At 44.4% G+C, this 26450-nt stretch overlaps 1 protein-coding gene and 1 pseudogene across 5 annotated transcripts; both read right to left on the minus strand.

The window, feature by feature from the left end:
- On the minus strand, nt 1–26309 carry Hmgxb4 (HMG-box containing 4). 5 transcript variants are annotated; one of them, XR_007212408.1, is made up of 12 exons: nt 26235–26288; nt 21386–21485; nt 20628–20776; nt 20315–20393; nt 18598–19562; nt 6498–6579; nt 5154–5218; nt 3617–3722; nt 2224–2393; nt 807–929; nt 348–484; nt 1–65 (listed from the first exon to the last, which is right to left on the minus strand). XR_007212408.1 is itself a non-coding variant. In XM_048356324.1 (11 exons), exons 2-11 carry the CDS (start codon nt 21414–21416, stop codon nt 440–442), a joined length of 1815 nt encoding a protein of 604 aa, XP_048212281.1. In that variant the 5' UTR covers nt 21417–21485; nt 26235–26309; the 3' UTR covers nt 7–439. The 5 variants fall into 5 exon arrangements, 4 of the variants coding, with proteins under 4 accessions (XP_048212281.1, XP_048212292.1, XP_048212301.1 ...); XM_048356324.1 differs by having other exon boundaries at nt 7–484; nt 26235–26309; XM_048356335.1 differs by lacking the exon at nt 21386–21485 and adding an exon at nt 20103–20217 and having other exon boundaries at nt 7–484; nt 26235–26285.
- Nucleotides 5894–6016, minus strand: LOC125341659 (annotated as a pseudogene).
- Nucleotides 26310–26450: the final 141 nt, after the last annotated feature.

Consider the following 26450-nt stretch of genomic DNA (forward strand, 5'->3'; position numbering starts at 1 on the left):
TCTTATTACATTTCTGACTGTAAGACAGGTAAGGCAAATGGTCAGTGATGGGTCTGGAGGTACAACTGAGTTTGGAAACAAACAAAAATCGCATTTTTGCTGTCTATAAAGAGATGCGTGTGCACCCAGAACAAGTCCCTAGGCCCCTTACACTGATTTTTTTTTTTTTAAGGCAGATTTATCCACAAGAGAATAAAGAACCCAAGCCCACGTTCATGCCAAAGTTTCCTTGTGGCTAAACCTTTGCCCTTCCATAAAATTATTAAAAGCAAAGTAGTTACAGTCCTATGTATATACTGTACATTATTATACACATATGTATAGATAAAAAACTTTAAAACCTATACCCAGACGAAGGGGCCAGCGGAGGGGTCTGAACAGTCATGTCTACGCAAACCAGCAATGGGGCAGAGAAGGGCCTGTCCCGGGCAGCTGCCTGTCACAGTCCGGGCATGATGTAGGCAATGTTGTCTAGTGTGTTCGACTGCAAAAAAAGAGAGAGTGTTTAGATGAGAACTTTAGTGTGGGTCCTCATGACAGAAGTGAGTGGAGTTGTCCATGATGCTGGCAATTTTCCACGCACCTCTCCATGAATCCAAGTGACCAAAAAAAAAAAAAAAAAAAAAAAAAAAAAAAAAAAAAAAAAAAAAGGCAGAGCACTGGGTGCTGGTGGCTCAGGCCTGTATTCCTACTCAGGAGGCTGAGAGCTGAGGACTGTGGTTTGAAAGTCCATGAACTCTTACTTCCAGTTAACCACCAGGAAACTGGAAGTGGAGTTGTAGTTCAAAGTGGTAGAGAACACTCACCAGGACCTGTTTGGGACAGCCATTCAGTTCAGGTAGTTGTGTGGTCAGACATGCCAAGGGACCAAGAGCACAGATAATGGAGTCCAGAAGCACTGACAAACTGCCGGAAACTGCCACCATGCCCTGCAAGGAGAGGAAGCACACTCCTCATGGTCTCTTCATTTTCCGCCCGACTTCCTTAAAGGGTGGTGAAAGTCCCCGTTCCTTTCTATGTTCTTCCAGAGCAACACTCAATAAGTATTCTTTTGTCTTTTTATCAAGGTTTGGACTCAGGACCTCATACTTGCTTGGTTTTCTTGCTAGGCTGGTTGCTCTACCATTTGAGCCATAACCTCTAGTCCAGCTTTTCAGTGGTTATTTTTAAAATATGGTCTCTCTCATTTAAGTCTGGGCTGGCCTGGACTGCAAGTGTACTATTTACTCTTCCTGCATACCTGGGATGATAGGTATGTGCCACCATGCTTGGCTTCTTATTGGTTGAGATACAGGTCTCCAAGTGCCACCCTCTTGATTTATCTCCTGAGTATCTAGGAGTACTGTTGTGAGCCACCACACTCAGTCCCTGTACTGATTTCTTAGTGTAAAATTGCTCTAGGAGCCACTTTTAGTAGTGATTTCTTGGCTGAAATGTCTTAGAACTGAGTTATACTATGATCCTGAGTTAGCTAAGGGGCAGCACTGTTAGAAATGAAAAGAGGTAGGGGCTGGGAATATGGTTTAGTGGTAGAGTGCTTGCCTCGCATACATGAAGCTCTGGGTTCGATTCCTCAGCACCACATATACAGAAAACGGCCAGAAGTGGCGCTGTGGCTCAAGTGGTAGAGTGCTAGCCTTGAGCAAAAAGAAGCCAGGGACAGTGCTCAGGCCCTGAGTCCAAGGCCCAGGGCTGGCAAAAAAAAAAAAAAAAAAAAAAAGATAGAAATGAAATGAGGTAACAAATGAAACATGGCAGCTTTGCAGGTTAAGCGATTTTGAAAATGAAGCTTAAAAGGGCAAAGATTTCCCTTGGGCACCTGGTGCTGTCTAATTCAAGTGCATGGTAATGAGGAGTGTGAGCAGCTCACCTTCTCCGTTTGCTATCTAATGCAAACCAGGTGATTCCTCTAGACAATCTAGGCTGCTATCTAAACCCGGCGGAGACTGCAGTGAACAATTCCCTCTGCTTCAGGAGGATCAGGGGTCAGAACCGCAGGAGACTTGTCGCTCATCCACTCCACTCCATTTCTAAGTTCTGTTTGTGTTGAGGTTTGCACAGGATGGGATCAGGATAAACTCTGAGAGCCACTATACAGATTCCACACCTTAGCTGTTCCTCACAGGCTAGCATGACTGGTTGCTCACTGAGTATACACGAAAGGAGTCACTGCATCCCAGCCCGGTGAAAGCAAAGGGCTGCTGCTGAGACCGCCGGGCCTACCTCTGTCTCCTGCAGGCGGTGTCCAATGAGGCTGAGGGACTCGCCCAGCAGCTGGAGGTGCGCGGCCACGTCGATGGGCTCTGTCTCAGGGGCTTTGGCGGGCGAGGCTGGAAGCAGCATGGTGGTAGGGGGGGACTTCTTTGGAGGTGACAGGACTCCCACAGAGGAAGCTGAGAAGAGGGGGAGGGAGGGAAGTCTGCGGACAGCCTTGAACATCACAAAACGTTATCCCTGGTTTCCACTTTTTATGAACGATACCAAGCATTAATAAAACGGTGGCGTGTGGGCTAAATGCAGCCCATTTTGTGAACCCGAAATTGTTTTATACTTTTAAAGGGCTGTGGAACAAAGCAATGTGTTATGGTACCAATAATGCATATGGCATATAAAAGTCATACTTAACTTTCTATTTTTTGCAATACTAAGGACTGAACTCAGGGCCTTGCACTTGCTAGGCAGGTGCTCTATACTTGCATCATGCCTCTAATCATTTTATCTTTTTTCTTTAGTGTGAGTGCAGGGGCTTGATCTCAGAGCCTGGGTGCTGTACTTCAGCTTTCTAGCTCAAAGCTAGTATCCTACCACGTGAGCCAGAGCTCTACTGGCTTTTTGCTTGTTAACTGGAGAAAAGAGTGTCAAGTATATTTCTACCTGGGCTGGCTTCGACCCACAATCCTCAGATCTCAGCCTCTTGAGTAGCTAGGATTACAGGAGTGAGCCACCTGTGCCCAGCTCTCCATTATGAGGTAGGGTTGCATTTTATACACAGAATGCAAAATTCCTACTTGTGCTTCTCCACGTCAGTGGAGACGGCAGACACTTGCCACTTTTCCTAGCCATTGTGCGTCCTGGCAGCTAGGCACACACCACACCAAGCCATTGTTGAGCCTTGTACACTTTTATGCCTAGAGCTGTAATCCCCTATTTCAGCCTCCTGAGTAGCCAGGATTACAGGCACAAGCCGCTGTGCCCAGCTACTTCTAAATTTTCATGAAAAATGTTAGATGAGATCCAAATCAATTTTCTACATTGGAATCTTTTTTGTTTTGCAGCCTGTGGTATTCAGAAACAAAACCTAGGTATTAAGGCCTGATTCTAATTTGAGCTGCCCTTCCAATTTCCTAGAAAGGAATTAAAATTTATAGCGCTTTAGAGAAAGAGTCAAAAAAAAGCCTGTAGGGACAAAGGGTGAGCAAATGCAGCAGTGGTACTCACTAGACACTGTTGAAATGAACTATACAACTTGTGGGTGGAGATGGAAGGAAAAAAATGGGAGAGAGCAAGGGAAGGGGTGAGTGACACTGTCCAAAAAGGAATATGCTCATTACCTGACTTATTGTAACTCCTGTGTATGTCACCTTTATAATAATAATTTTAAAAAAGTGGCTGCTACCTCTGACTTTCATGCAGCCCTCTGGACCTGATGCTTTTCTTTTCACAGTTGTAGCCTCGGCTTTGTTCTGTTTGTGCTGCAGGTACTGGGCCTTTTGCTTCCAAATCTGTAATCAGATCAGTGCACAATACGTTTGAACAAATTAAGAAACACAAACAGGAAAGCAATCACAGAACAAAATGAAACGCAGAAAGGGAACAGTGGAAGGAGGGAGGGAGGGCTGATGGTGGAGGTCACTGAATTAGCTCTGGATAGTTGACACCTGTTTTGTTGACTTATGTTTCTGGGCCTCCTGATTACTATTTGAGACACAATGCAGCCCTTTTGTTTTGATTTTGTTCCTGAAACAAAGCCTGCTGTTACCTGCTTTCCCTGGGTTGGCCTTGAACTCATAATCTTCCTGCCTTTATAAGGGGGATTACAGGTGTGCCTGACCACTGCCGTCCTAAGAGGGGATGACCTTTAGATCATTGTAAGGCTGAGCAGCTAGGATTACAGGTGTGCCCTATTGTGCTGGGGCCAATAAACTGCCATCCTAAGTCAGACTTAGGATCACAGTAAGGTCGAAACATAAACTACATAGCAAACATCTGGCTCAATATAATGTCCACGTGGTTTCAGCATTTTCTCAAACCTGCTGGCTGGCAACACCAGTAGTGGGATAACAATGACATGTAAACAGCAACGAGAGGTGATCCATCTTCCCAAACCACTTCCTATCATGCAGTAGAAAGGGGGCTGTGCACGTTCAGGTATAATTATTCTTTTCTTATTAGCTTCTTGATTACGGTGGACATTATGAATGCCAGTGAGGATGGTCGCCTGCAGCCTACTACGGGGAATTACCACGTTTTTATTCTTTTTTGGTGGCACTGGGGCTTCAATGCAGGTCCTTGAACTTGCTATAGGCAAGCTCTCTACTAGTCGAGCCACACCTCCACTCCTTTTTGCTTCAGTTATTTTTCAGATCTTTATGCGTGTGTGTGTGTGTGTGTGTGTGTGTGTGTGCCTGAATTAGGCTCAAAGTATGATCTTCCTATCTCTGGCTGGACCAAAACTTATTGGCTGAAGCATGATGCTCGTTTTTCACAGCTGACTACTAAGTGTTGGTAGTAGAGGGCTCTGACTAGATTTTTTTTTTTGTAATTTATTTATTAAACAAAAATTTTTTGACAAGGTGTTGTGCAAAAAGGGTACAGTTACATAGTAGGGCAGTGTGTACATTTCTTGTGATAGCTTACACCCTGTTTTTCTTTCCCTTCCCTAGGTCTGACTAGATTTTAACACTTAAATCTCTGTCCAAGTTTGGTCTTTTTGGGCTCAATTTAAAAAAAAATTAAGAAAACTATAAATATAGTTACACCTTTGCCATGTGCTATTCAACCCTGACAGCATTCATGCCCTCTAGGAAAGCATTTTCTATTGCCTTGTGCTTTCTTTGCACTAGTCTAGTGCTGTCTGGCTGACTGTCTACAGGAGACTGACACATTTTAGAAGGCAGAAAGCAATGAGAAACATGTCTGAAGTGAATACTTACCAGCTTGTCCTTTTCTGGCAACTGCTTCCACACCTCAGCCAGTTTTTTACTAAGCTCCCCAAAATCTGACACACACACAAAAAAATAATTACATTTAAGAAAACAGAAAAGTGATGGGAGCAAAAACTGGAAAAAGTGTTTTGAAGATCAGACTGAAATATCACATGGCTTTCAGAAATCCAGAGCAGACAGCCCCCCCCTTCCATTTCCCGTGTGTCTTGGGCGGGAAGGGGAGGGTCTCGTGATCGGGATTTAGGCTCTGATCCACACACATCTACTCTCTGGGGACCAAATCCTTGGCCCTTTCTCATTTGTTCTCACAGTACAAGGCCTTCCATGTGAGGTCAAAGACCACATGTGACATCGCATTTGGTAAAAGAAAGGTTTCCCCCTCGCTTCAGATTTCTGAGAGATCAGAACTGAAGAACAACTTCCTTATGGCAGCTCAGAAGCAACTCTCGAGTGGGTACATATTCTTCCATCTGTGCAATGACTTGTGCTCATTAGGTACACTCCTGGTACTTCACAGCACAGTGGGGCGGTAGCTGGCTTACTTCTTAGGTCAGTGAGAAGTAACTTGACAAATACTAACGACAGAACACAAATCATCTCATTATAACTTTACTCACGGTTTTTTTTTTAAATGTTGTTTTGTTTTTATACCTTTTATATTAACTTTATTCTCAGAGCCAACCTGCATGAGTTAACAAACCCTCATCATTGCCAACTATTGTAGGAATCATATTCTTTCTTACATGTACCAAAAGCTCATGCTCAACATTGAGTTCTGGGTTACAAAAGAGGATTTACTGTTTGTACTTGTCTGTAAGGGCTTTGTTGCAAATTAAACACACACAAGTGCCATCCAAGGCCGTTTAAATAAAAGGTTAAGGATAGAAAGTTGGAATAAACTACATATTGATGTGTGTTTACCTGTATGCCCCCTCTCCTTGCTTGGAGACAGACCTCAGTAGGTAGCCTAGGCTGGCCTTCAACTCATGATCTTCCTGCCTCTGTCTCCTGAGTACAGGGCTTATAAGCATGTGCCAACATGCCTAACTCCCAAGAAAGGTTTATAAGCATTTGATTTTATACTTTTCTCCCTTTTAGCAGTTTCAGAGATATGTATAGTAAGCTCAACTCTTTTACTAGTGGAGTAAGCTAAGGGAAAACCTAAAAGGATTTGTAGCCCGTGGAAAGAAATATGTGTGCTCTAAGACCATGGGAAGAAGTTGCCAGCTGGCTGAATTGATCGATTGCTTCAGAGATACAGTGGGGAGTTAAAAACAAAAACAAACATCCTACAAAAAACCCCAACCCCCTAAAGAGCAGTAAGGGTCTTACCTATGCCAGGATGGTCAGCCACAATGGTCACGCGGTACTCTTTACAGAACACTTGGTAGGCGGACATGTTCTTCTTTTTTGGCTAGGGCCACACAGAAAACAGGACATCAGATGAGAACCCAAGCGCAGGAGCTCCCACTCCACGGGAACATGCTCCTGCACTTCAAGAAGAGTTCCTTAGCACTAGCCAGCTTTCCATGCTATCTGCCAGTCAAAGGTGAACAAAAACTAATGCTCTGTGCCCTGCGTTTTTCCACTTGTTGCAGCTACATGCTGGTGTTCTGCCAACCCACTCACTCTTCCTACATTCCATCCCATGCTGCGTGCTTCTTTTCGAAGTGCTAAGAAAATCTTTAACCCCACGCTATGTTGCCTATCTTGTTGATATCCTTTGTTTTGTTTTTGTTGCCAGTCCTGGGGCTTGGACTCAGGGCCTGAGCACTGTCCCTGGCTTCTTTTTGCTGGCTGGCTCTCTACCTCTTGAGCCACAGCGCCACTGCCGGCCCTTTTCCATATATGTGGTGCTGAGGAATCGAACCCAGGGCTTCATGTACATGAGGCAAGCACTCTACCACTAGGTCATATTCCCAGCCATCGTTTACATCCTTGAAAACGAGGACCCACAGACTTTCCTTCTCAACTTGGGTCAGAAATCCAACAGCCAAGTCTGTATTCTTTTTGTTTCTCTGGTTTGAGTTTGAATCTTACGATTCTTGGATTCTGCTTTTATGTCCTTTAAAACAAACAAACAAAAAACACCTCTTGTTTTATTTATTTACTTTTGTTTATGTGGTATTGAAGAATCAAACCCAGGGCCACAGAGTGCTAGGCAAGCATTCACTCTACCCACTAAGCCATATTCCCAGCCTGGTCCTCTTTGTTATTTATCACTATTTCATTTTCACATTCTGGTGGCTCAGGGTGAGAAGTAAGTAACTGAAGACTGCTTTGTATGAAAGCATGTCTGTCCTTCACTGTGTTAGGACAATACCAAAAGCAACAGGTAATTTATTTTAATTTTATTTAAAATTATTTTTGAGTAGCTATACAAAGCTATTCAATTCAACAAATCCATTTATAAGTACAATGCATTTTTTTTTTTTTTTTGGCCAGTCCTGGGCCTTGGACTCAGGGCCTGAGCACCATCCCTGGCTTCTTCCCGCTCAAGGCTAGCACTCTGCCACCTGAGCCACAGCGCCCCTCCTGGCCGTCTTCCATATATGTGATGCTGGGGAATCAAACCGAGAGCTTCATGTGTAGGCCTAAGGCAAGCACTCTTGCCACTAGGCCATATTCCCAGCCAGTACAATGCATCTTGATCAATGTTACCAACATGTGATGTGTGTGTGTGTGTGTGTGTGTGTGTGTGTGTGTGTGTGTGTGTGTTCTGGGGCTTAAATTCAGGGCCTGGATGCTGTCCTTGAGCTTTTTTTGCTCAAGGCCAACATTCTACCATTTGAGCCACAGTGCCACTTCCAGCTTTTTATGTGCTACTGAGGAATCGAACCCAGGGCTTCATGCATGTTAGGCAATTACTCTACCACTAAGCCACATTCCTAGCCCTGATTCATGCTTTAAAAAGCTACTGGGAACTAGTTTTTTTTTTTTTTTGGTCCTGGGGCTTGAACTCTGGGGCCTGGGTGCTGTACCTGAGCTTTCTTTGCTCAAGGCTAGTGCTTTATCATAGCTCCTGGGCTTTTGTGGTTACATGCAAGTAAGAGTCCCAAGGACTTCCTTCCTGGGCTGGCATTGAATTGTGATCCTGAGATCTCAGCCTCCTGTACAGGCGTGAGACACTGGCATCTGGCAAAAAAATTTAGTTTTAACTGGGTAAGGGCAGACATACAACTGTTTCCTTATTCGTTTGGGGGGCATAAAGTTTAACAAAAGAGTAAAAGAACTAATTTCACTATCTTGGTAACTTTTAAAAACTGGCTTGCTTATGTGCCTTGTGAGAAAAAAAATTTTAAATAAAAATCTTTACTCCTGGGCTGGGAGGGTGGCTTAATGGCAGAGCGCTTGCCTTGCATGCATGAAGCCCTGGGTTTGATTCCTTGGTACTATATAAGCAGAAAAAGCCAGAAGTGGTGCTGTGGCTCAAGTGGTAGAGCATTAGCTTTGAGCAAAACACAGTGCCCAGGCCCTAAGCAAAAGCCCCAGGATTGGCAACAAAACAAAACAAAATAACAACAAAAAGAAGACCACACAATAATGCTTTACTCCTGAACTGCAGAATTAATCTCACCACTACTGACTAATGAGAAACATAGAAAGAATATGTGTGTGGAAGGTTCCATACTCATTTGGCCATATTATAAAACTTGGAAGCTAGGTGCCAGGTGGCTCGTGCCTATAATCCTAGCTCCTCAGGAGGCTGAGATTTGAGCCTGGACAGGAAAGTTCCTGAGACTCTAATCTCCAATGAACCAGCCAAAAGCTCGAAGTGGAAGTGTGCCTCAAGTGGTGGAGTACCAGCCTTGAGTGAAAAAGCCATGGGACAGTGCCCAGGCCATGTAAATTCAAGCTCCGGTATAGGCACGTGCGCACCCCCCCCCCCAAGGAAACTTGCAAAGAAGCATTTTAACTGTGTTTTCTAAAATATGACATGATACTGTATATGTTTAACCTCCCTATCCCTAGGCCAGTTATAACTATAACAAAGTTAAAACTACATTTAAAACAATCATTCAGAGTCGGGGACAGTGGTTCACATTTGCAATTCTAGCTATCTGGGAAACAGAGATTAGGAGATCACTCTTTGCGGTTAGCCTGGGGAAAGTGTTTCTGAGATTGATTCCACCTGAACCAACAGGCGTGGTGCCATTTGCTTGTCATACCAGGTATGTGGGAAATCTAAAGAGGAGGATTACAGTCCAGCAGCCCAGGCATAAACTCAAGACCCTATATAAAAGATAACCAGAGCAAAAAGGACTGGCTAGAGTGCTTGCCTAGCAAGTGCAAGGCCCTGAATACTACCAAAAGGTAATAATAATAATGATCACAATATTTAACCAATATACGGGATGTAATTTTGTATACAGAAGGAAGAAGCCTTCCTCATACCTCAAAAGGGCCTTTATTCAATTACATAGAATTTACTGAATAACTTCTGGATGGTGGTATAGTAGTTGAAAGAGTAAATTGTGAAAGCCTCACAAAACTGAAAGTTCAAAGCCTTATCACCTTGCCTTGGTTACACCATACACCAAGTATTTGATACTGAATAAAACCTCTAAGAAGTGGATAGCTGTTCTGATATATGGCATCAAAAACATTTCAATGACAAAGAACAAAAAGTAGCCCAAAAGGAAGGGCAAAATAGCAAAAGTAACTTATTAAGAGGTTACTGAACTGGGCATTCTTTGGGAGGCTGAGGCAGGAAGATTGTTGAGCGAGACCCTGTCTTAATAACAAGAACAAACAAAATTCAAAAAGCAAAGAAACAGGGGCTGGGGATATAGCCTAGTGGCAAGAGTGCCTGCCTCGGATACACGAGGCCCTAGGTTCGATTCCCCAGCACCACATATACAGAAAACGGCCAGAAGCGGCGCTGTGGCTCAAGTGGCGGAGTGCTAGCCTTGAGCGGGAAGAAGCCAGGGACAGTGCTCAGGCCCTGAGTCCAAGGCCCAGGACTGGCCAAAAAAAAAAAGCAAAGAAACAGCAGTATTCTGTCATTTGTCTGCTAATGTACTATAGACATAGGGAATACAGCCAAGAGTGAAGCATATAATCCAACATAAGACAGAGTAATGAAATACCATGCTAGTTCAGGGAAAGGCCTGAGTGCTACGGGAACACATAATAGGAATGCTTCACTGAATCAGAATCAGAGGAAGCCTTCTGGGGGAAATGACATTTAAATTTAATCTAGACCTGAAGGCTGGGCAGAAGTAGACAGATAAACTGATTAAGAGTACCCTAGGCAGAGGGAACAAGTGGTGCATTCATCACAGGCAGTAAGAGATGGGAGCAAGAGGATGTCCAAAGCTGAGGTTTCGAGTCAGCCTTTCAAGAGCATGACTCCAGGTGGAAGAAGCAGGTCCAGTATTGCCAGCAAGCACTGGATAAGAGCAAGGGCAAAAGGAAGAGAGCCATCTGGAGGACAGGGATGTGGCCTCCAGCAAACAGATTGGACAGGAAGGAAAACAAACAGGAATTCATGAAGGAAATGGGGCAAAGCAGAGACCAACAGAGATGAGTTAGAATCCAGCTATAAATTACTAAGAGTTGTGCAAGTGGCTTCATCTTCCTGAGCTTCAGTTTCCCTCTAAGTAAAACCTGGAGGGCTGAGGATGTAGCTCAGTGGTAGAGCACTTGCCTAGCATATGAAAGGCCCTGGGTTCAATCCCAAGCAAAGGGGCTTAGGAACACACACACAAAAATCTTTGGACAAGATCATTTAACTCAAAGGAGGGGGATACCCAGCAGTGTTTTACACTTCAGGAGGTGCCCAATGTTATTTTTGTGGGAGGAAGAATTTCAAATAGCCTCCATGATTATTAAAAAATTGTTATTATTAAGGAATCGTACTAAGGAGTCACAATTCCATAAACCAGGTAGGGACAATGTCACCCCTTCCTTCTCTGTCTTCCATTTTCTCCCTCCAGTCCTTACCCATAAGTTGCACAGTTCATTTTTTACATAGTGTATATTGAATACTGTGACTGCATTTGTTCACCCTTCCTCCCATCATTCCTGTGTCCTTTTGCCACCACCCCCCCTGCAAAAAAAAAAGGAAAAAAAGAAAAATATAAACAATAACACCACAAAAACCACATTTCCTGAAATTTGTTTTGGTAAGCAGTACTTCAGATGTCCAGAGGAGTTATGCCTTTGGGTTCCTTTCCTACTCCAAGTCTGTGTGTAAATGCATAGGGGCTCCCAGGACTTGGCTACCTGGTAGACATGTCCTTCCCTTACACATAGGCCAGACTGGTGAATATGAAGGTCACCAGTCCCAGGATTATATTCCATTACATGGCAAAGGGGATTTTGCAGCTGTCATTAACATACCTAGTGGTATCTAATGGGAGACTTTCCTGATTGCTCCTGACCTTATCAGATGAACCCTTAAAAGAGATAAACAGGTCATTTTGTAGAAAACAACAAGCAGATTCTAAAATTGATATGGAGAAACAGAAGACCTAGGATAGTTAGCACAGTACTGAAGAAAACTGGAGGAGAGACACCACTTGATTTCAACACTTACTGTAAACTATAGTGATCAAGACAGTATGGAACTCAGAAAAAAAACAAACATAATAGTGGGCCCAGAAACAGACCCAAATCAATGTAACCAACTGGTATTTGGTTAAGGAGCAAAAGTAATACAATGGGGAAAAGATTGTCTACTCAACAAAGAATCTTGGAACAACTAGGTATTCGTAAACTGGGGGTAGGGGCATAAAAACAAAAGAAATTAGATCTAGACCCAACACTTCTTACATCCTTCAAGAAAACTACCTCTCAAAATGAATCAGACTTAGACATAAAACACAAAACTATAAAACTGCTGGAAGATGATTCAGGGAAAAATAGTGACCCAGCAATTAAGTGATCATTTTTAAGATTCATGAAACCAAGCTGGGTGTTGGTGGCTCACACCTGTAATCCCAGCTGCTAATCTCAGGTAGCTGAGATCTGAGGATTGTCTTTTGAAGCCAGTTGGGCAGAAAAGTCCAAGAGACTCTTATCTCCAATGAACCCCCAAAACGTCCGAAGTGGAACTGGAGCTCAAGTGGTAGAGCCTTGAGTGAAAAAAAGGGGCAGCACCCAGGCTGTGAGTTCAAGCTCCAATACTGTCATGAAACAAACAAACAAACAACCTTTGAATGGCAAGGGAATACAAGAGGCATATCTCCAAGGAAGACATGCAGACAGTAAAGTAACATATGAGGATGAAATGCAAATTCCACTGAAAATGGCTAAAATCCAGAATGATGACAAACTGATGAGGATGTAAAATGGTTCAGCCCGTCTAGAAAACTGAAGGTTTCTTATAAAAAGATAACTTTTCCTTATCAGTCAATCCAATCCTTTGGTCATGCTCCTTTGTTGTTTTGTATTTACCCAAAGGAGCAGAAAAAAACCTATCTTCACATAACCAGCACATGGATGTTTACAGCAGCTTTATTCATAGTTGCCCAAACTGGAAAGCAACCCAGATATCCTGCAGCTGGTGAACACTTGAACTGTGGAACAACCAGACAATGGACTATTACTTAGAGCTGAGAGAAAAACTGAGTAACCAAGCCATGGAAAGACATGAAGGCAATTTAAGTACAGAAGCTAGTTTGAAAAGGCTACCTACAGGTATGATTCTAATTATGTGATATTCTAAAAAAGGCAAAACAACAAGACAAGAGAAGGATGAATGGCTGTCGGAGGAGAGGTGAGCAGGCAGAGAAAGATCTTCAGGGTAGCGAAAAACTTTGTATGATCCTACACTAGGATGTACCTATCAGTGTATGTTCAAACTCACAGAGTGGACAGAGCAAGAATAAACCCCATGTAAACTACAGACTTTGGGTGACGATGTGTCTAGGGAGCGAGGGTGTGTCAGTTATAAAAGACGTGGTTACTGGGGATGCTGATAATAGAGGAGGCTAGAAGTGTGTGTGTGTGTGGTGTGGGGAGGTATATGGGAGATAGATCTGTACTTTCTTTTCAATTTTGCTGCAATCTAAAAATAAAACTTTTGCTCTACAAAAATGAAGTCATACAAGTTTCCTGCCAGCCATGGGGACAAGGAATCCTAGCACCCAGGAGGTACAACAGGAGGATCTCAAGTTCAAGGCCAGTCTGGGCTACACAGTTGGGTTTTGTCTTTAATGAAAACAAACAAAGGGGCTGGGAATGTGGCCTAGTGGTAAAATGCTTGCCTCCCATACATGAAGCCAGTCACTATATCCCTTCCCTACTCACCAGGAAGCACGCCAATGAGCCGAAGGAAGCTCCTTTTACAACATCTGCTTTTGCTTATTTATTTATTTATTTATTTGCCCGTCCTGGAGCTTGAACTCAGAGCCTAGGCACTGTCTTTGTGCTTCTTTTACTCAAGGCTAGCACTCTACCAATTGAGCTACAGCAACCACTTCCGGCTTTTTCTGTTTATGTGGTACTAAGGAATCGAACCCAGGGCTTCATGCATGCTAGGCAAGTGCTCTACCACTGAGCCACAATCCCAGCCCTGCTTTTGCTTCTTAAAGAATGTTTTCTTCTTCTGTTTTCCAATATATGAGATCTGGCAGAATTTGTTTCCTTAAAGGTGAGTATAACACTGAGGCAGGGTATGAGATGCATAAAGTCTCCTTGCCAAGTCAGTCTACTATGAAAAAAGACTGGTTTTCAAGTATATTTTCTGCTTTTGCAGAACTATAAGATGTGAGCAACAGTGATTGTAACATTAGCCAGCATGTAAACCACACCCTGTGCTAAGGTATTACATGTACTGGTAATGGAACCTAATCCCATTATACAAAGGAGCAAGCAAGAGGGAGCAATCTTAAGGGGACACAGTTAGTGAGCAGCAGTATGCTGAGTTCCTCAGACAAGCTTTGCACCATTTATTATAGTCTTCTTTTTTTTTTTTTTGGCCCGTCCTGGGCCTTGAACTCAGGGCCTGAGCACTGTCCCTGGCTTCTTCCCGCTCAAGGCTAGCACTCTGCCACTTGAGCCACAGCGCTGCTTCTGGCAGTTTTCTGTATATGTGGTGCTGGGGAATCGAACCTAGGGCCTCGTGTATCCGAGGCAGGCACTCTTGCCACTAGGCTATATCCCCAGCCCTATTATAGTCTTCTTAAACAAAAAAGTACAGAACAATCTTTACATCTTTCAAAAAAACCAACCTCAGATTCCAGGACAATGAATTGGTTTTCTTTTCCTTTCCTCCATTTTCTCCATTACTCTTCCTTCTTCTTTTGAGACATCACCTCACTATGTAGCCTAAGCTGATTTGAACTTTTGGAGCCTCCTTCCTTGGCCTCCAGAGTGTTGGGGTTACGGGTATGTGCCACCATGCCCAGCTTCGGTTTTGACCCAGAATCTACTTTTAGCTTTGCCATGGAACCGAGGAATCACATCTTAAGCTTTCAGAAAGGCACATGGTAGGTATAATGGGAAAGATCTCAGATACAGGGTTAATAAAGTCTGTACTGAAGTTCTAGCTTCCTATGTCAAATGGGGCTAATGATACTCTCAATCTCGACTGCTAGTCCCAGTCTGGCACATGGCAGGCAGCAATAGATGGTGGCTAATTTTTACCATTTGTTATTGTTATTCAATCTCAGGTTTGCCAGAGAGAGAGAGAGCAAGAAAGAGAGAGACTTTATGTAATACGATCACAAGTCTAATTATATCTTATTAGTAGATCAACAAACAATGCAGGTGTGTGCCAGGCACTCGCCACCTGAGCCAGCCTTAGGTTGCTTAGAGGACATGTGCACATTCTGAAAATCTACAGAAACCTGAAGACATATTTTTAAAGTGGCAACACTACAATGTTGTGTGGTAAAATGTACCTTAAATATAAAACCAGTCATGAGAAGATAGAGAAGCCACATCTTGAAAGTCCGAATTTTGGAGTCTTTATTGGGATGCTATCAGTCTGCAGGTGGGCCAATTACAAAAACCTGCAGCCTCGAACCGAGTGTACACCAAGCTTTTCAAGACAAAGGTCACATGTTGGGTGGAGTCCAAACCTCAGCAAAGCATCATACATAAACACAGCACAAGGAGTAGAGCTCTCTTGGGGCTAAACAACCGAATATCTACATATTCCCCAAAGCAGGGCCCCCCTGGCTCTACCCATTGAGCCGGGCATCGGCCGTAACACAGCAGGACACCTTTGAATGACAGTGAATGGGCTTGTATTAATTTAGTAAAAACAAGGTATGTTTGAGATGGAACTGTATCCTCCTCCTGAAATATGACGGAAAACATCTACTCTGATGGGCTGACCATCCATTGGAAATCATCAAGGTATGAGCATACTTTTCCTTAGAAAGCAAAACTCAAACAAAAAAGCATATGAGCAATACAAACAAAAAGCAAAGGCTACCCTTCCACCAGGCAGTGCAGTTTCCCTTCATCAGGCATTAGTCCAGACTCCCCACCAAGAGCCCATCCTGCATGTTCACATCCACGCCGTCACCTCCCGGTACAAGGGACCCCTTTCCTCACACCGCACTCGAGGTCCTTGGCCCCTCTCGCACGACACCAAGCTATATGAAGTCGTCTTTCTCTCCCCTTCTGTTTCTCCTCCATTCAGGCACATAGCCAGGCCTGCTACTGAGTAGGTTCCAAGATCAGAAGAGAAAGGATGCCTTCACAGAGGGATGGCTGGAGAGTCCCTCCCCCACGATTTCTCCAGTAGCCTTCTACAACATTCTGCACAGGGCTCATTTCGGATCCATTCACACATTTCACTTATTGTACACGAACACACAATTCTGAATCCAAGTTCCAACAGTTCTACTAAGTTGTGGGCCTTCCATGGTTCAAAGAGGAACTTATTTTTGCAACAACTACAGCTCTGTAACGATACAGCGTGAGTCAAAGGAATGTAGATCTCATTGAAAATGGGAACTGCTCTGAGATGTCAGCCTGTTGCTATCCTTGAAATTTGAATACTTAAAATACTCAGCAGTTGGGGCTGGGAATATGGCCTAGTGGCAAGAGTGCTTGCCTCGTATACATGAGGCCCTGGGTTCGACTCCTCAGCACCACATATACAGAAAATACTCAGCAGTGCCTCAGTGAATTGGCATGGTGCCCACAGGGCCTTGGCACATGGAAGCCCTAAACACTTGTACATAATCACCTCATTTACTCCTCAGTAGTCCTTGTCCAACACCTCACAGCTTCTAAGGGGGACAGCAAAGGCAGGACTCAGACCAAGCCATCTGGCTCCTCAGCCCAAGACTTCAACCACTTAACATCTAAATGTTCTAAATGTCCCATATCAGCTATTGTTATATAGAAAATCTTCCGAGAAGCCACATATTGAAGGATCGAATCTTGGGAGTTTTTATTAGAGCATTAGCAGTCTGCAGGCAGCCAGTTGCTACAAAGGCCTGTAGCCAGAAATACTCTTAACACTAGCAGGAAACAGGCAGAGAGGGAAGATAGAACAAAAACAATACCATCAAGCCAATTCAGCTCCAATGGAGAGCTGACTTGGGATGCCACAGTGACTGGAGACCAACCAGGAGACAGGACACAGGACACGAACATGGAGACATGTGGCATGGCGTAATGGCACCTGAGCTGGCTTAACCCTAAATAGGGTCAGGTCAGGGGGCAGGGTCACAGGAAGCTCCCAGTCCTAAGCACTTGAATGACAGGTTCAGTAACGTATAGGCCATATGCCCACCTCTGTCTCTTGGGATTTAGGAACACCCATCACCTGGGGATGGGACTTGCCTTCCTCTAGGAATCCAGGCACACTTATCAAGACAAGATGGCAGATAGTACAACTTGCCATGTGGCCAGTGATGGCGCTGGCCAGATCTGACCTCCATATTACACTATTCTCATCTTTATTATTATTTTTTGCTACAGTTCTGGTCATAGAATCTAAGATTGAAGGATTCATAGCTTTTAGTATTGCTACCAAGTGGCTCTCCAGGCTCTGCTCATTGAAGGCTGATGAACGCTATACCTGATATACATCTTTTACCTCTGGATGGAGTCTGTTCCCAGCTTTCAGACAGTTCTTAGACTGAAACAAAACATAGCAAAGAATGCTTTCTTATAGCTTCAGGAAAGTTTTGTGCCCAGGTTAGGTTTAAAAAACAAGTAAAATGAAAGTGGTGGTACATGCTTGTAATTAATTCCAGCATTTAGGAGGCTAACGCAGGAGGATCCAGCCTTTAAGGCCATCTGGACTATATAGCAAGACACTGTCTCAAAAGCAAACAAAACAAATACTCTGTTCCCCCTGCCCCCATGGTGTATGCACTATAAATTTGTTGAATGAAGGATTAGATTCAGGCTATTCCTGATTTTTTTTGGATGGTCACAATTGAACATCAAGGTTCTGGCTTTTACAAATTAAACTTCTCAGTAGCTGCTAGCCACATGGTGAATTGTAAATGAAACGTCTACAACCTTGAAGAGATCACTATTTCTCAGTGCACGCAGGTTCATTTGTTTCCACCCTCCAGAATGCAAGGCAAGGCGTCAGATCTTATATACTTTCCACGGGATATAGTTAGGTTAAGACTTTCTTGCTTTGTTATTGAATTTATAAATGTCTGTAAGAACAGATGCCTTTGACCACAGGGACAGAAAACTTTTATTTATGTGTTTAGCTATGTTGATGAAAGGCCTCATAGCCCAAGCTGGCCTTGAACTTCTGATCCTCTTGCTTGCACTTTGAGTGCTAGGATTTAAAAGTGTGTGCCTCCACTCCTGGCACAAAGCCTACTTTTTTAGAAAAAGGAAACACTTAATGACACAGTCTTAAAGTGCAAAATAGGAAACTTTCTGGAGTTGAGAAGAAATAAATCAAACCTAGACAACTGATTTCTCATTCCCACTGCCCCTATGGACAGCGAGCACCCCAGATCAAGAACTGTGTTCTGTTCATCTCTGCCCAGCCTGGCCCCCACCATGGCATACAGCCTAAGTCCTTGGATGGTAAGGAAGGGAGAGCACCCAAGAGGTCATTTCTCACAAACCCATGTAGTTAGCAGAAAGCTGTCAGCTCGTTCTGTTCACTGGTCATCATTATGCTAGTTTTGAAAATCTCTCTCACTAAATGAACTCAAAGGACATCTCTTCCTATCTCTCAATTGCCCTGGCAGTCAGTGTGGCTCTTTCTACAAACTCTTTCCAAGAACCAGCTGGAATAAGCCATGGCGTTCTCAATACTGTGACCAGCACAATGGAAGAATAACACTCCATACATAATGGAGACTGCTTTTACTTTTTGTACCAGATAGACTTGGCCACTGGCAATGTTTACCGCTTCAATTAATTCCAAAGATCCTCCTGACCCTTGCTAAATGCCGGTGGCACTCCTCAGCTGCTGAACAAGTTCACTTCCTAACCAGGGAGAATCTGAGCATTACTACCCCCACTTTGGAAAACATCTTACCTTTTCTCCTCGCTCTCTCTCTCGGTCCCTCTCTTCTTTTTTCTTTTTTTTCTCGCCATGTCCATCCATGTGGAGGGCAGGAGGGGCAGGGGTGGGGGCGGGGGCGGAGGCTCCAGTGTATGGGAGGCTGGGGGGAGGGCCAGCGCTCATGGGGGCCTCCCCTGCTGCTGCTGAGGACGACAGTCCTGAACTTCTCTTGGACTTGGAGTGTCGCCTCTCTTTATGCTTCTCCTTGTCCTTCTTCTTTTTGCTCTTCTTTGACTTCTTTTTCTTCTTGATTTCCCGGTAAGAATCATCTATCACTAATTCACCGGCCTCTAGCTCCCCACCAGAGGATGAGTCTGATTCTACTAGAATAGGCTCAAGCCCTGAAAGGTCAAGGTTAGCGCTTTGGGGTTCTGCAAACTGCGAAGCATCAGACGCACAGCCTTCAGGGCCAGGAGACGAATGTGGGTCTGAGGATGACTTGTGCTTTTTCCGGGCTGTTTTCAGAAAGCTCTGTAACTCGTGTCCTAGGAGTAAAGCACCTTGCTCATCCCGAGCTGATTTCTTGGAGGATTTCTTCACGGCTGCTTGTTGGGAAGGGTACTGAAAGGACTCCTCCTCAACCGAGCCACTTCCCTTCTCCTTTGGTGATAGAATAAGTTTCATCTTCAAGCCGTCGGGCTCCCGAAGGGTCAATGTTTCTGTGTTCACGTAGAGCGGCTTCATTTTTTTGGATTTGTGGGTACTGCTGTCCTCCAGGGAGAGCTCCCCACTGCTTCCACTGCCCTTCTTCCTGTGGTGTTCCTTTTTACTTTCTGAATGGCTGGAGGAGCTTGAGGACTTCTCCCCTGCCTTTTTGGGGGGCTTGGAGCCCGTGGCCAGGGGGGAAGTGATAGCTTTCAACAGGTCCATAGCTGTATCGGCAGGTGGTGGACTGGACTTTTTCTTTTTCTTCTGTGATGATTCCAAAGACGAAATGTCTAGAAATAATCAAGAGAGGTACTGTCAACAGGACAGGAAGCAACTTCCAGCAAGTTTTCTCTCTCACCAAAAACAACCAACTAACAGGAGGAAGAGGCTAAGAGGAGCGACTTGAGGGGAGACTCTTTGGTTCCTAATGTTTGGAGATGATACTCGTGTGCTTCTTGGCTTGGTAGAGTTTGCCTTTGAACCTTGAGACCATTCTTGCCACTAAAGTTGTTTCTCTTCGCTGAGTCTTCACAAGCAACCAAAGAGAGCATACCCAGAAGAACAGACTATAGCTGTGGGATTAAGGGTAGTTGTAATTTAGATTAGGTCACAGATGGAGTATCGCTTGTTTCTGTGTTCAGGACAAACTCATTCTGGTGAAAGGTTAGATATAGCTAAGAAAACTGGTTTTGTGAGTGGATATACACTGGCTAAGAAATGACTCAGAGACATGGGCCAGAGGGTCCAAGGATTGCATTTTGGCAAAAGGATAGCGCTAGATAACAATGGCACAGATAAGTGGATGGTTGGGGGGAGAAGGAACCTGGTACCTGGTATATCACAAATGAAGACTGTTCTTCTATGCTGAATCCTCCAAAATACCAGCCCTCCACCTCTCTCCTCCTTCACAATGGTTTATCGGCACTCAGAACAAGAACCACTGTCCTGTTAAATAGGCCACTGAGTCAGCAACATCTGGATCCTTTTCCCCTACCCCGACTCCAAGAACCAGTGACGTGCCTATCCCGCCTGCTGCCCTTACCTCCATAGTAGTAATCATCAGAGGAGTGCTTCCTCTTCTTCTTGTGTGTGTCCGTGCCCAAGAAGTAAAGCTCACTATCCTGCAATGGAAGAGCCAGCGTTGACCAACAGGGAGAAAAGGAGGCAAAGAGTTGGGCACTATTCTTGTTCTCTGATTAACTTCAGAGAACACAATAAGGGACATGAAATAATAAAAATAGATGCGAAGGACATTTTTTTCCTCTTTAAGGTTTTGTAAAAAGACACTTCGGTCTTCAAATATTAGGAAATAAGGTTAAGAAGTAGTCTAAATCTTTATTCTGTTTAGAGCGTACCTTTAACTTCTTCTTGGAAGAATTCCTGACCTGAGCAGCGATTTCTTCCTCTTCCCTCAAGAAGTCTTTGTAAGAGCGTTTCTTTTCTCGTTGGCTTCGACCAGCAGCAAGTCCTACGTCATCGAAGCTGTGATCACCATCAAAGCAATCTGGGAAGCACAGATGCATTTGGGAAAGGAAATGAGAAAGCCAAGTAAGTAACAAGCGAACATGACCATCCCATTTCCATACTACAATCATGTTTCAGTGAGTCCACTGAAATACTGGGCTAGACCCAGAGGGCCAAGGATATTTCTCGATGACCTGCTGCAAACCGTAAGCATCCAACCTGAAGAAACAGTATTTCCACACTATGCACATGTACATCCTCAGACATGATTTCTTAGTTGTGACTGGCAGTAGACAGACTTGCAGAGGTTAAAGCTGAAAAGAATAAGGATTCATGTGCTGTGCTGCTCTGTGGGAGTCCAGTGTGTGATTCCCATCCCCAGACTCCTGCACACTGGAGCTGGCAAGGACCAAGAGTGGTGCTGGGGGGTCACCCCAGTAAGTTAAGAGACTCGTGTTGGAATCCCTGTCCTGGTGTTCGTTTCCACGGGCCCAGTGTGGGGATGATGGAGCTGAGTGTCTTAACAGTGCTCTGGACCATCACTTGGGAGTCCAGGCTGAGGTGCCCAGTTCTGGTTTCTATATCCACGGGCTGCCTGGACTGAAGCGATAACCCCCTTTGGAATGCTTCTCTGAGTAAGGGGCCATACCTTCTTTCTTCATGGAGTCATCATAAGCCATGGTGGATTCTGCAGGGTCTTTGAGATTGTGTCACTGTGTCCAGGCTCCTTCCCATCCACAGGGCCAGGTCTGAGAAACAAAGAAGGAAAACCCTCCTGTAATGCGAAATCACTGTGGAGAAGCAACCATCCTGGAGGAAATGCGAAGTGATCCGAAGAGACAGGAGTGTCTTGTCGTCTCCTCATTCTGTCTGTGAGTACACCTGGGTAGAATCTGCAGGAAGCGCTAGCCTTAATGTGATTTGTTTCAGGAATTAAAAGTTGTTGCTTGGAGGGAGTATATCAACTACTTCCTAAGATTAAAAATACTTCCAAAATTAATGAGAATTTCTGGAATGCCAACACGACTGTTAACACCGAGGCAGGGTAAAAACTTGACATGAAGTCAGGGTGTAGGTTTAGTCTTGGTGACAGGATGCACAGGTAAAGCCAGATGCAGAGGAAGATAGACCACCAAACACTTGAAGACCACAGGACCCTACTAGTTGGTGAGCTGGTAACATTTATTTACTGTACTGTAACTTAAGACAGAAATGATGATGTTTGAGCATCACTTAGAGGACAGCATAGTAAAGATCTTGTAATGTTTTATTTCGCATCTGTTAAGCTGTTTGAATTTGCTATAGTTCACAAAGGTGTTAAGGTAGGTTTACTGTCTGCCTTAGTTGGTCATATGACAGCTAACAACACTAGCAGCCCTTCTTGAAGACTAGGTGGAAAATAGGGAGACTTGTCCAACGTTCATACAATTTTTAGGATTCTAAGATTTTTCACTAATTAGAAGTACTATAACTTAAATGTTTTCAACACTGTATTGGATACTTAAACTTTATCTTAGCATTCAAGTTCAGATGTCCACCTGACTTTGAAGGTGGCAATGTAATACACTGCACTGCGTTGTAAGACAAAGTTCTCCAAATACCTGAAGGGCAATGTCTCAAGTCCTGGAGGAAATCTGCAGGAAGCTTAAAGTTATATATGAAGACAAGTATCGGTGGCTCATGTCTGTACCCTCATTATTCAGGAGACTGAGATCTGAGGATTGCAGTTCAGAGCCAGCCCAGGCAGGAAAGTCTATAAGAGTCTCATCTCCAATTAACCAGGGAGAGATGGTAGTGGAGCTGTGGCTCAAATGGTAGGGTGCCAGCCTTCACTTAAAGAGCTAGGCAAGAGCCTGAGGCTATGAGTTCATGCCACAGTACTGGCATACACATACACAAAATATTTTGATAATGTCCTCATCTAGTTACTCAAACATTTAAAAGTTCATCTGATTGGTCATTTATTCAAATTTTATTTTTACCTTCCTCATTACAGATGTGACTTAGAGAAACTGAAGGACATGTTAATGACACAATATTACTCCAGCTTCAGGTAGGTGTGGACATGGCGAAGGATATAACTTTTGTGAACAAAAAGATGAACTGGACTCACAAGGGGAATTTTAATAAGTGAACATTTGAAAAACATAAAAAGTAGAAAACTTATTTGCACAGAGAAAACAACAATACACAGCTAGGCCCAAGTTGAAAAGAAAGAAGGGGAAAAGTATTGCCAAAATGATATATCAGCTTAAGAAACATAAACATGTAAAATAATGGCCTTGCTCAAGGTAAGAAAAGCTACAAAAAAGTAAAGAAACAAAATTAAGTTTAAAATAAACTGGAAAAGGGCTTTTTGCTCCATGGAGCCTATGCACTTGGTGGGATGGGATATATCAGGCCTTATGTAAACACTTCAAGAGGCAAGATACACAATGTAGCCGTTTCTCAGGTTTCTGCCTTTAAGTAACTAACTCAAATGGGCATGTCTTCCCTCTACTTCCACTTGAGCAGGGCTCCAAAAGGAATGGAAGTGGGTTATGAAGAAAGAATTAAATCCACTGATTTAAACATGGCACTTCCTCTCACTGGCACTGAAATACTGGGATTAGAAAACTACACAGATCATTGTTTGTCACAGCCTGGTAATGTCAACCATAGCTTGAGACCTCCACTTAAGACCTTGAGACCTACACTTTTCATGCCCATTGATTTTTCAACAAAAAAAGAAAAAACGAAAATCCCCCCAAACAAATAAAACTCCAAATACACACACACCTACACACACTCCCCCAAAACTAAAATTTATTTTTTGTCATAAATATAGCCATTATTCTGTGGTCATCAAGTCATACTTTTAAATATAAGTAAGGGCAGGCCTAGACACGTCTAAGTAGCCTTTCCTTCTGAGACCATCAGAATTGACATTGGTCATGCAGTTTGCAGTCAGAACAGGAATAGGTGCCTCTGTAGACACTGTCAGAAAGAAAACAATTGTGACTTAATGGTCACGGAAATGCACTTGATGTCTATAACTGCCTGCCCTAAAAAAACTTGTGGATTAAAAGAAGCTGTGAAACAGAAAATTAGAAACAGCTCCTTAGAGGCAGGCCAGCATAACCCACACTGTATTGGCATTATGTATTAGAAATAGGCCTGCTTAACTTTAAATACACTAAGACACATTTTATATGTTTCTACCGGATAAAATTCTATAGAGAAATTGAATGAAGTCTGAAAACAAGTCCAATTCACTGAAGAGGTAGAGCGGCTGAGAGCCTGAAAAGCACCATGGGTGGCACCCTCATTGCTTGGGATGACTGATGGGTCCTTGATTGCTAAGTTAAGATCAGAGTATTATTGTACTGCAGGGGTTAATTGGGCTGGCTGACTCATAAAAGAAAGATTCCAGATAAAAGTCTCAAGCAATAGCATAAAAGACAGGCAAAGTTCAAGCAACATTCATGTAAGATTAGATGAACCCCTGATTCTTCCTCCAGATGATGAATTATTATCTGTGATTAATATTAAGTTCAGGTTCAGGGGCAGGAAGCAGATTGGAAGGATTAATGAAAATGAAAAAAATTTGGCTTAATTTTCACATAAAAAACCATAATTATATTAAATGTTGGCAAATGTAAAAACAAGTGTTAAAACCCATTCTCCTGAATTCCATAATTTTGGAGCTTACAAAATTTAGCGCTTTTAACTTCAAGAAGCAGGAATAATTTTACAGTTGTTTATCCCTGTTCTAATGTAAATCTTCATTATAGGTAAAAGTTCACTACTTTAATAATGCTTACAGAGGAATGAAGCATACTATCATAAAAATGCATACTTGGGTAAGGTGTAAATTTGTTCTGGGACTTTTTCTTCAGAGTATGGAAAATGAAAGGCAGAGTTGCCATTCAGCTTGAAGATAAAAATACAAGTTATTTTCACTGTATAGGTTTTTGGGACGACCAAAACAAGGAAAAAAATTAAAACCATCAGATGTAGGACTTTGTTATTTTGAAAACTCAAGCTTTAAATACCAAAAAAGTTTTGGAAGGCGTTTTTTGTTTGTTTTTAAGGTGATCACTAACTGCAACTACTATCAACCTTCATCATCCCACCTGTAAGGTGTGGGCACTAAGAGAAACCCTAAGCTCCAGGTCTAAAGCTTTGTCCAAACGGTTCATTTTCCTCTTTCTCCAACACTCCTTTCAGGAAATCAAATTGCCAGTTGGTGCCGGTAAAGGAAGGTGCACATCTAAGTGGCTGCTTCTGAAATTTTGGTTGTTGGTACTTCTAGGATACAAGCGGGTGAGATCTTCTCAGGTTCGTGGGTTTCCTCCAATCTCTGAACACAGTGATTGTGAATTCTGCCACTCCCACCTCCTAGGACCCACCAGTGTGCAGCACTCAAGGCCCCTGCCTGAGCTCTGGGAGCCCGCAGAGATCCCGCCAGCCAGAGATGGGGATGGATTCCTCAGATTGCAGAGAGAATTATCCGGACCACGAACCACCGCACAGATCGGTTGACAACACACATTTTCATGAGACCAGCGATAACAGATTTTTTGACCAGGCTCAGGCGAACAACAACAGGCTTTCCTTTTGAATTCAAGGCTTTTTTTTTTTTAATTTCTTTTACGATGAGGGAATATAATCAGCCACCAGTTTAGCCATCAGAGAGAAAGAAGGATGGCCGTTTTCTTCTCTTGTGCATATTACAGAATAAAGTGAATCTACAAGTAGTTATGGAGGGGATGGGGGGATAGGGCCTGGAATGGAAGCGACTCCTCGCTATGAATGCATGTTCAAACTGGGTCGCAGCAAAAAGCAGACCAAAAAAAAAAAAAATACACACACACAATACCAGGGTACCCATACCGACAGCCACAGCCCAGGACCACCATTTCTGGGTCCCCCAAAGCAAGTCAATGGGGTTCCCCCCCTTCCCACCCGGGGGTTGCTCTGCAGCATCCACTAGTTCCACGACGCTGTCTTCCCGGGAAGGGAAGCGCGCTCCGTGCACCTCCCCGGGGCGGCCGGGCACCCAGCGCCCCCGTGGGCGCGGCCCCAGCCCCTGACGGCCCCGGGCACCCAGGATCGCAGCCTCTCCAAGCCTTTGCCCGGCCCGCCTGGGTTCCCGCGCCCCGGCGGTCCCGGCGGCCCCGCGGGCGGAGGCAGACGGGCCGGCAGGGGAGGGGCGGCGGCCCGCGGGCCCCGGGGCGCCCGCACGCCCCCTCCCGGTCCCGCAGCTTTCCCGCCTTCCCCGTTTGAACAGCTCCCGCCGCCTTCCTCCGGCGGCCCCGCTCTAAGCCCTTCCCGGAGGCGGCTGCAGCCGCTACTCCAGTCCCCGGCTCGGCTCCCGGGCTAGGCCGCAGGGGGTCTGGGACGCCCCTGAGGTGGTGTCGCGGGCCCCGAGTGGCCGGAGGCAGCAGGGCAGGGCCGTGGCCACCTCGGGGTGGGGGCTCGTCCCGGTCTTGTGGGGGGTCTTTGCTGGCTGCTACCTTCACTCCGCTCGCCCGGATCCCGCCTTGGCGCCGCCGACCGCCGCCATCTTGGAGAAGGAGAGAAAAGCGCGAGCGGCCAGGGAGCCTCAGTCGAGCCCAGAGCGCAGGCTCCAGCCCAGTCCGGGGAAATCCCGCTGGAGCAAAGAGCGCCGAGAGCATCGAATGAGAAACCCAAGCTGGCTGAGCTTGTGCACGGGTATTGATTGAGAATTG

This window comes from Perognathus longimembris, chromosome 1, assembly GCF_023159225.1.
Source record: "Perognathus longimembris pacificus isolate PPM17 chromosome 1, ASM2315922v1, whole genome shotgun sequence".
Classification (NCBI taxonomy): domain Eukaryota; kingdom Metazoa; phylum Chordata; class Mammalia; order Rodentia; family Heteromyidae; genus Perognathus; species Perognathus longimembris.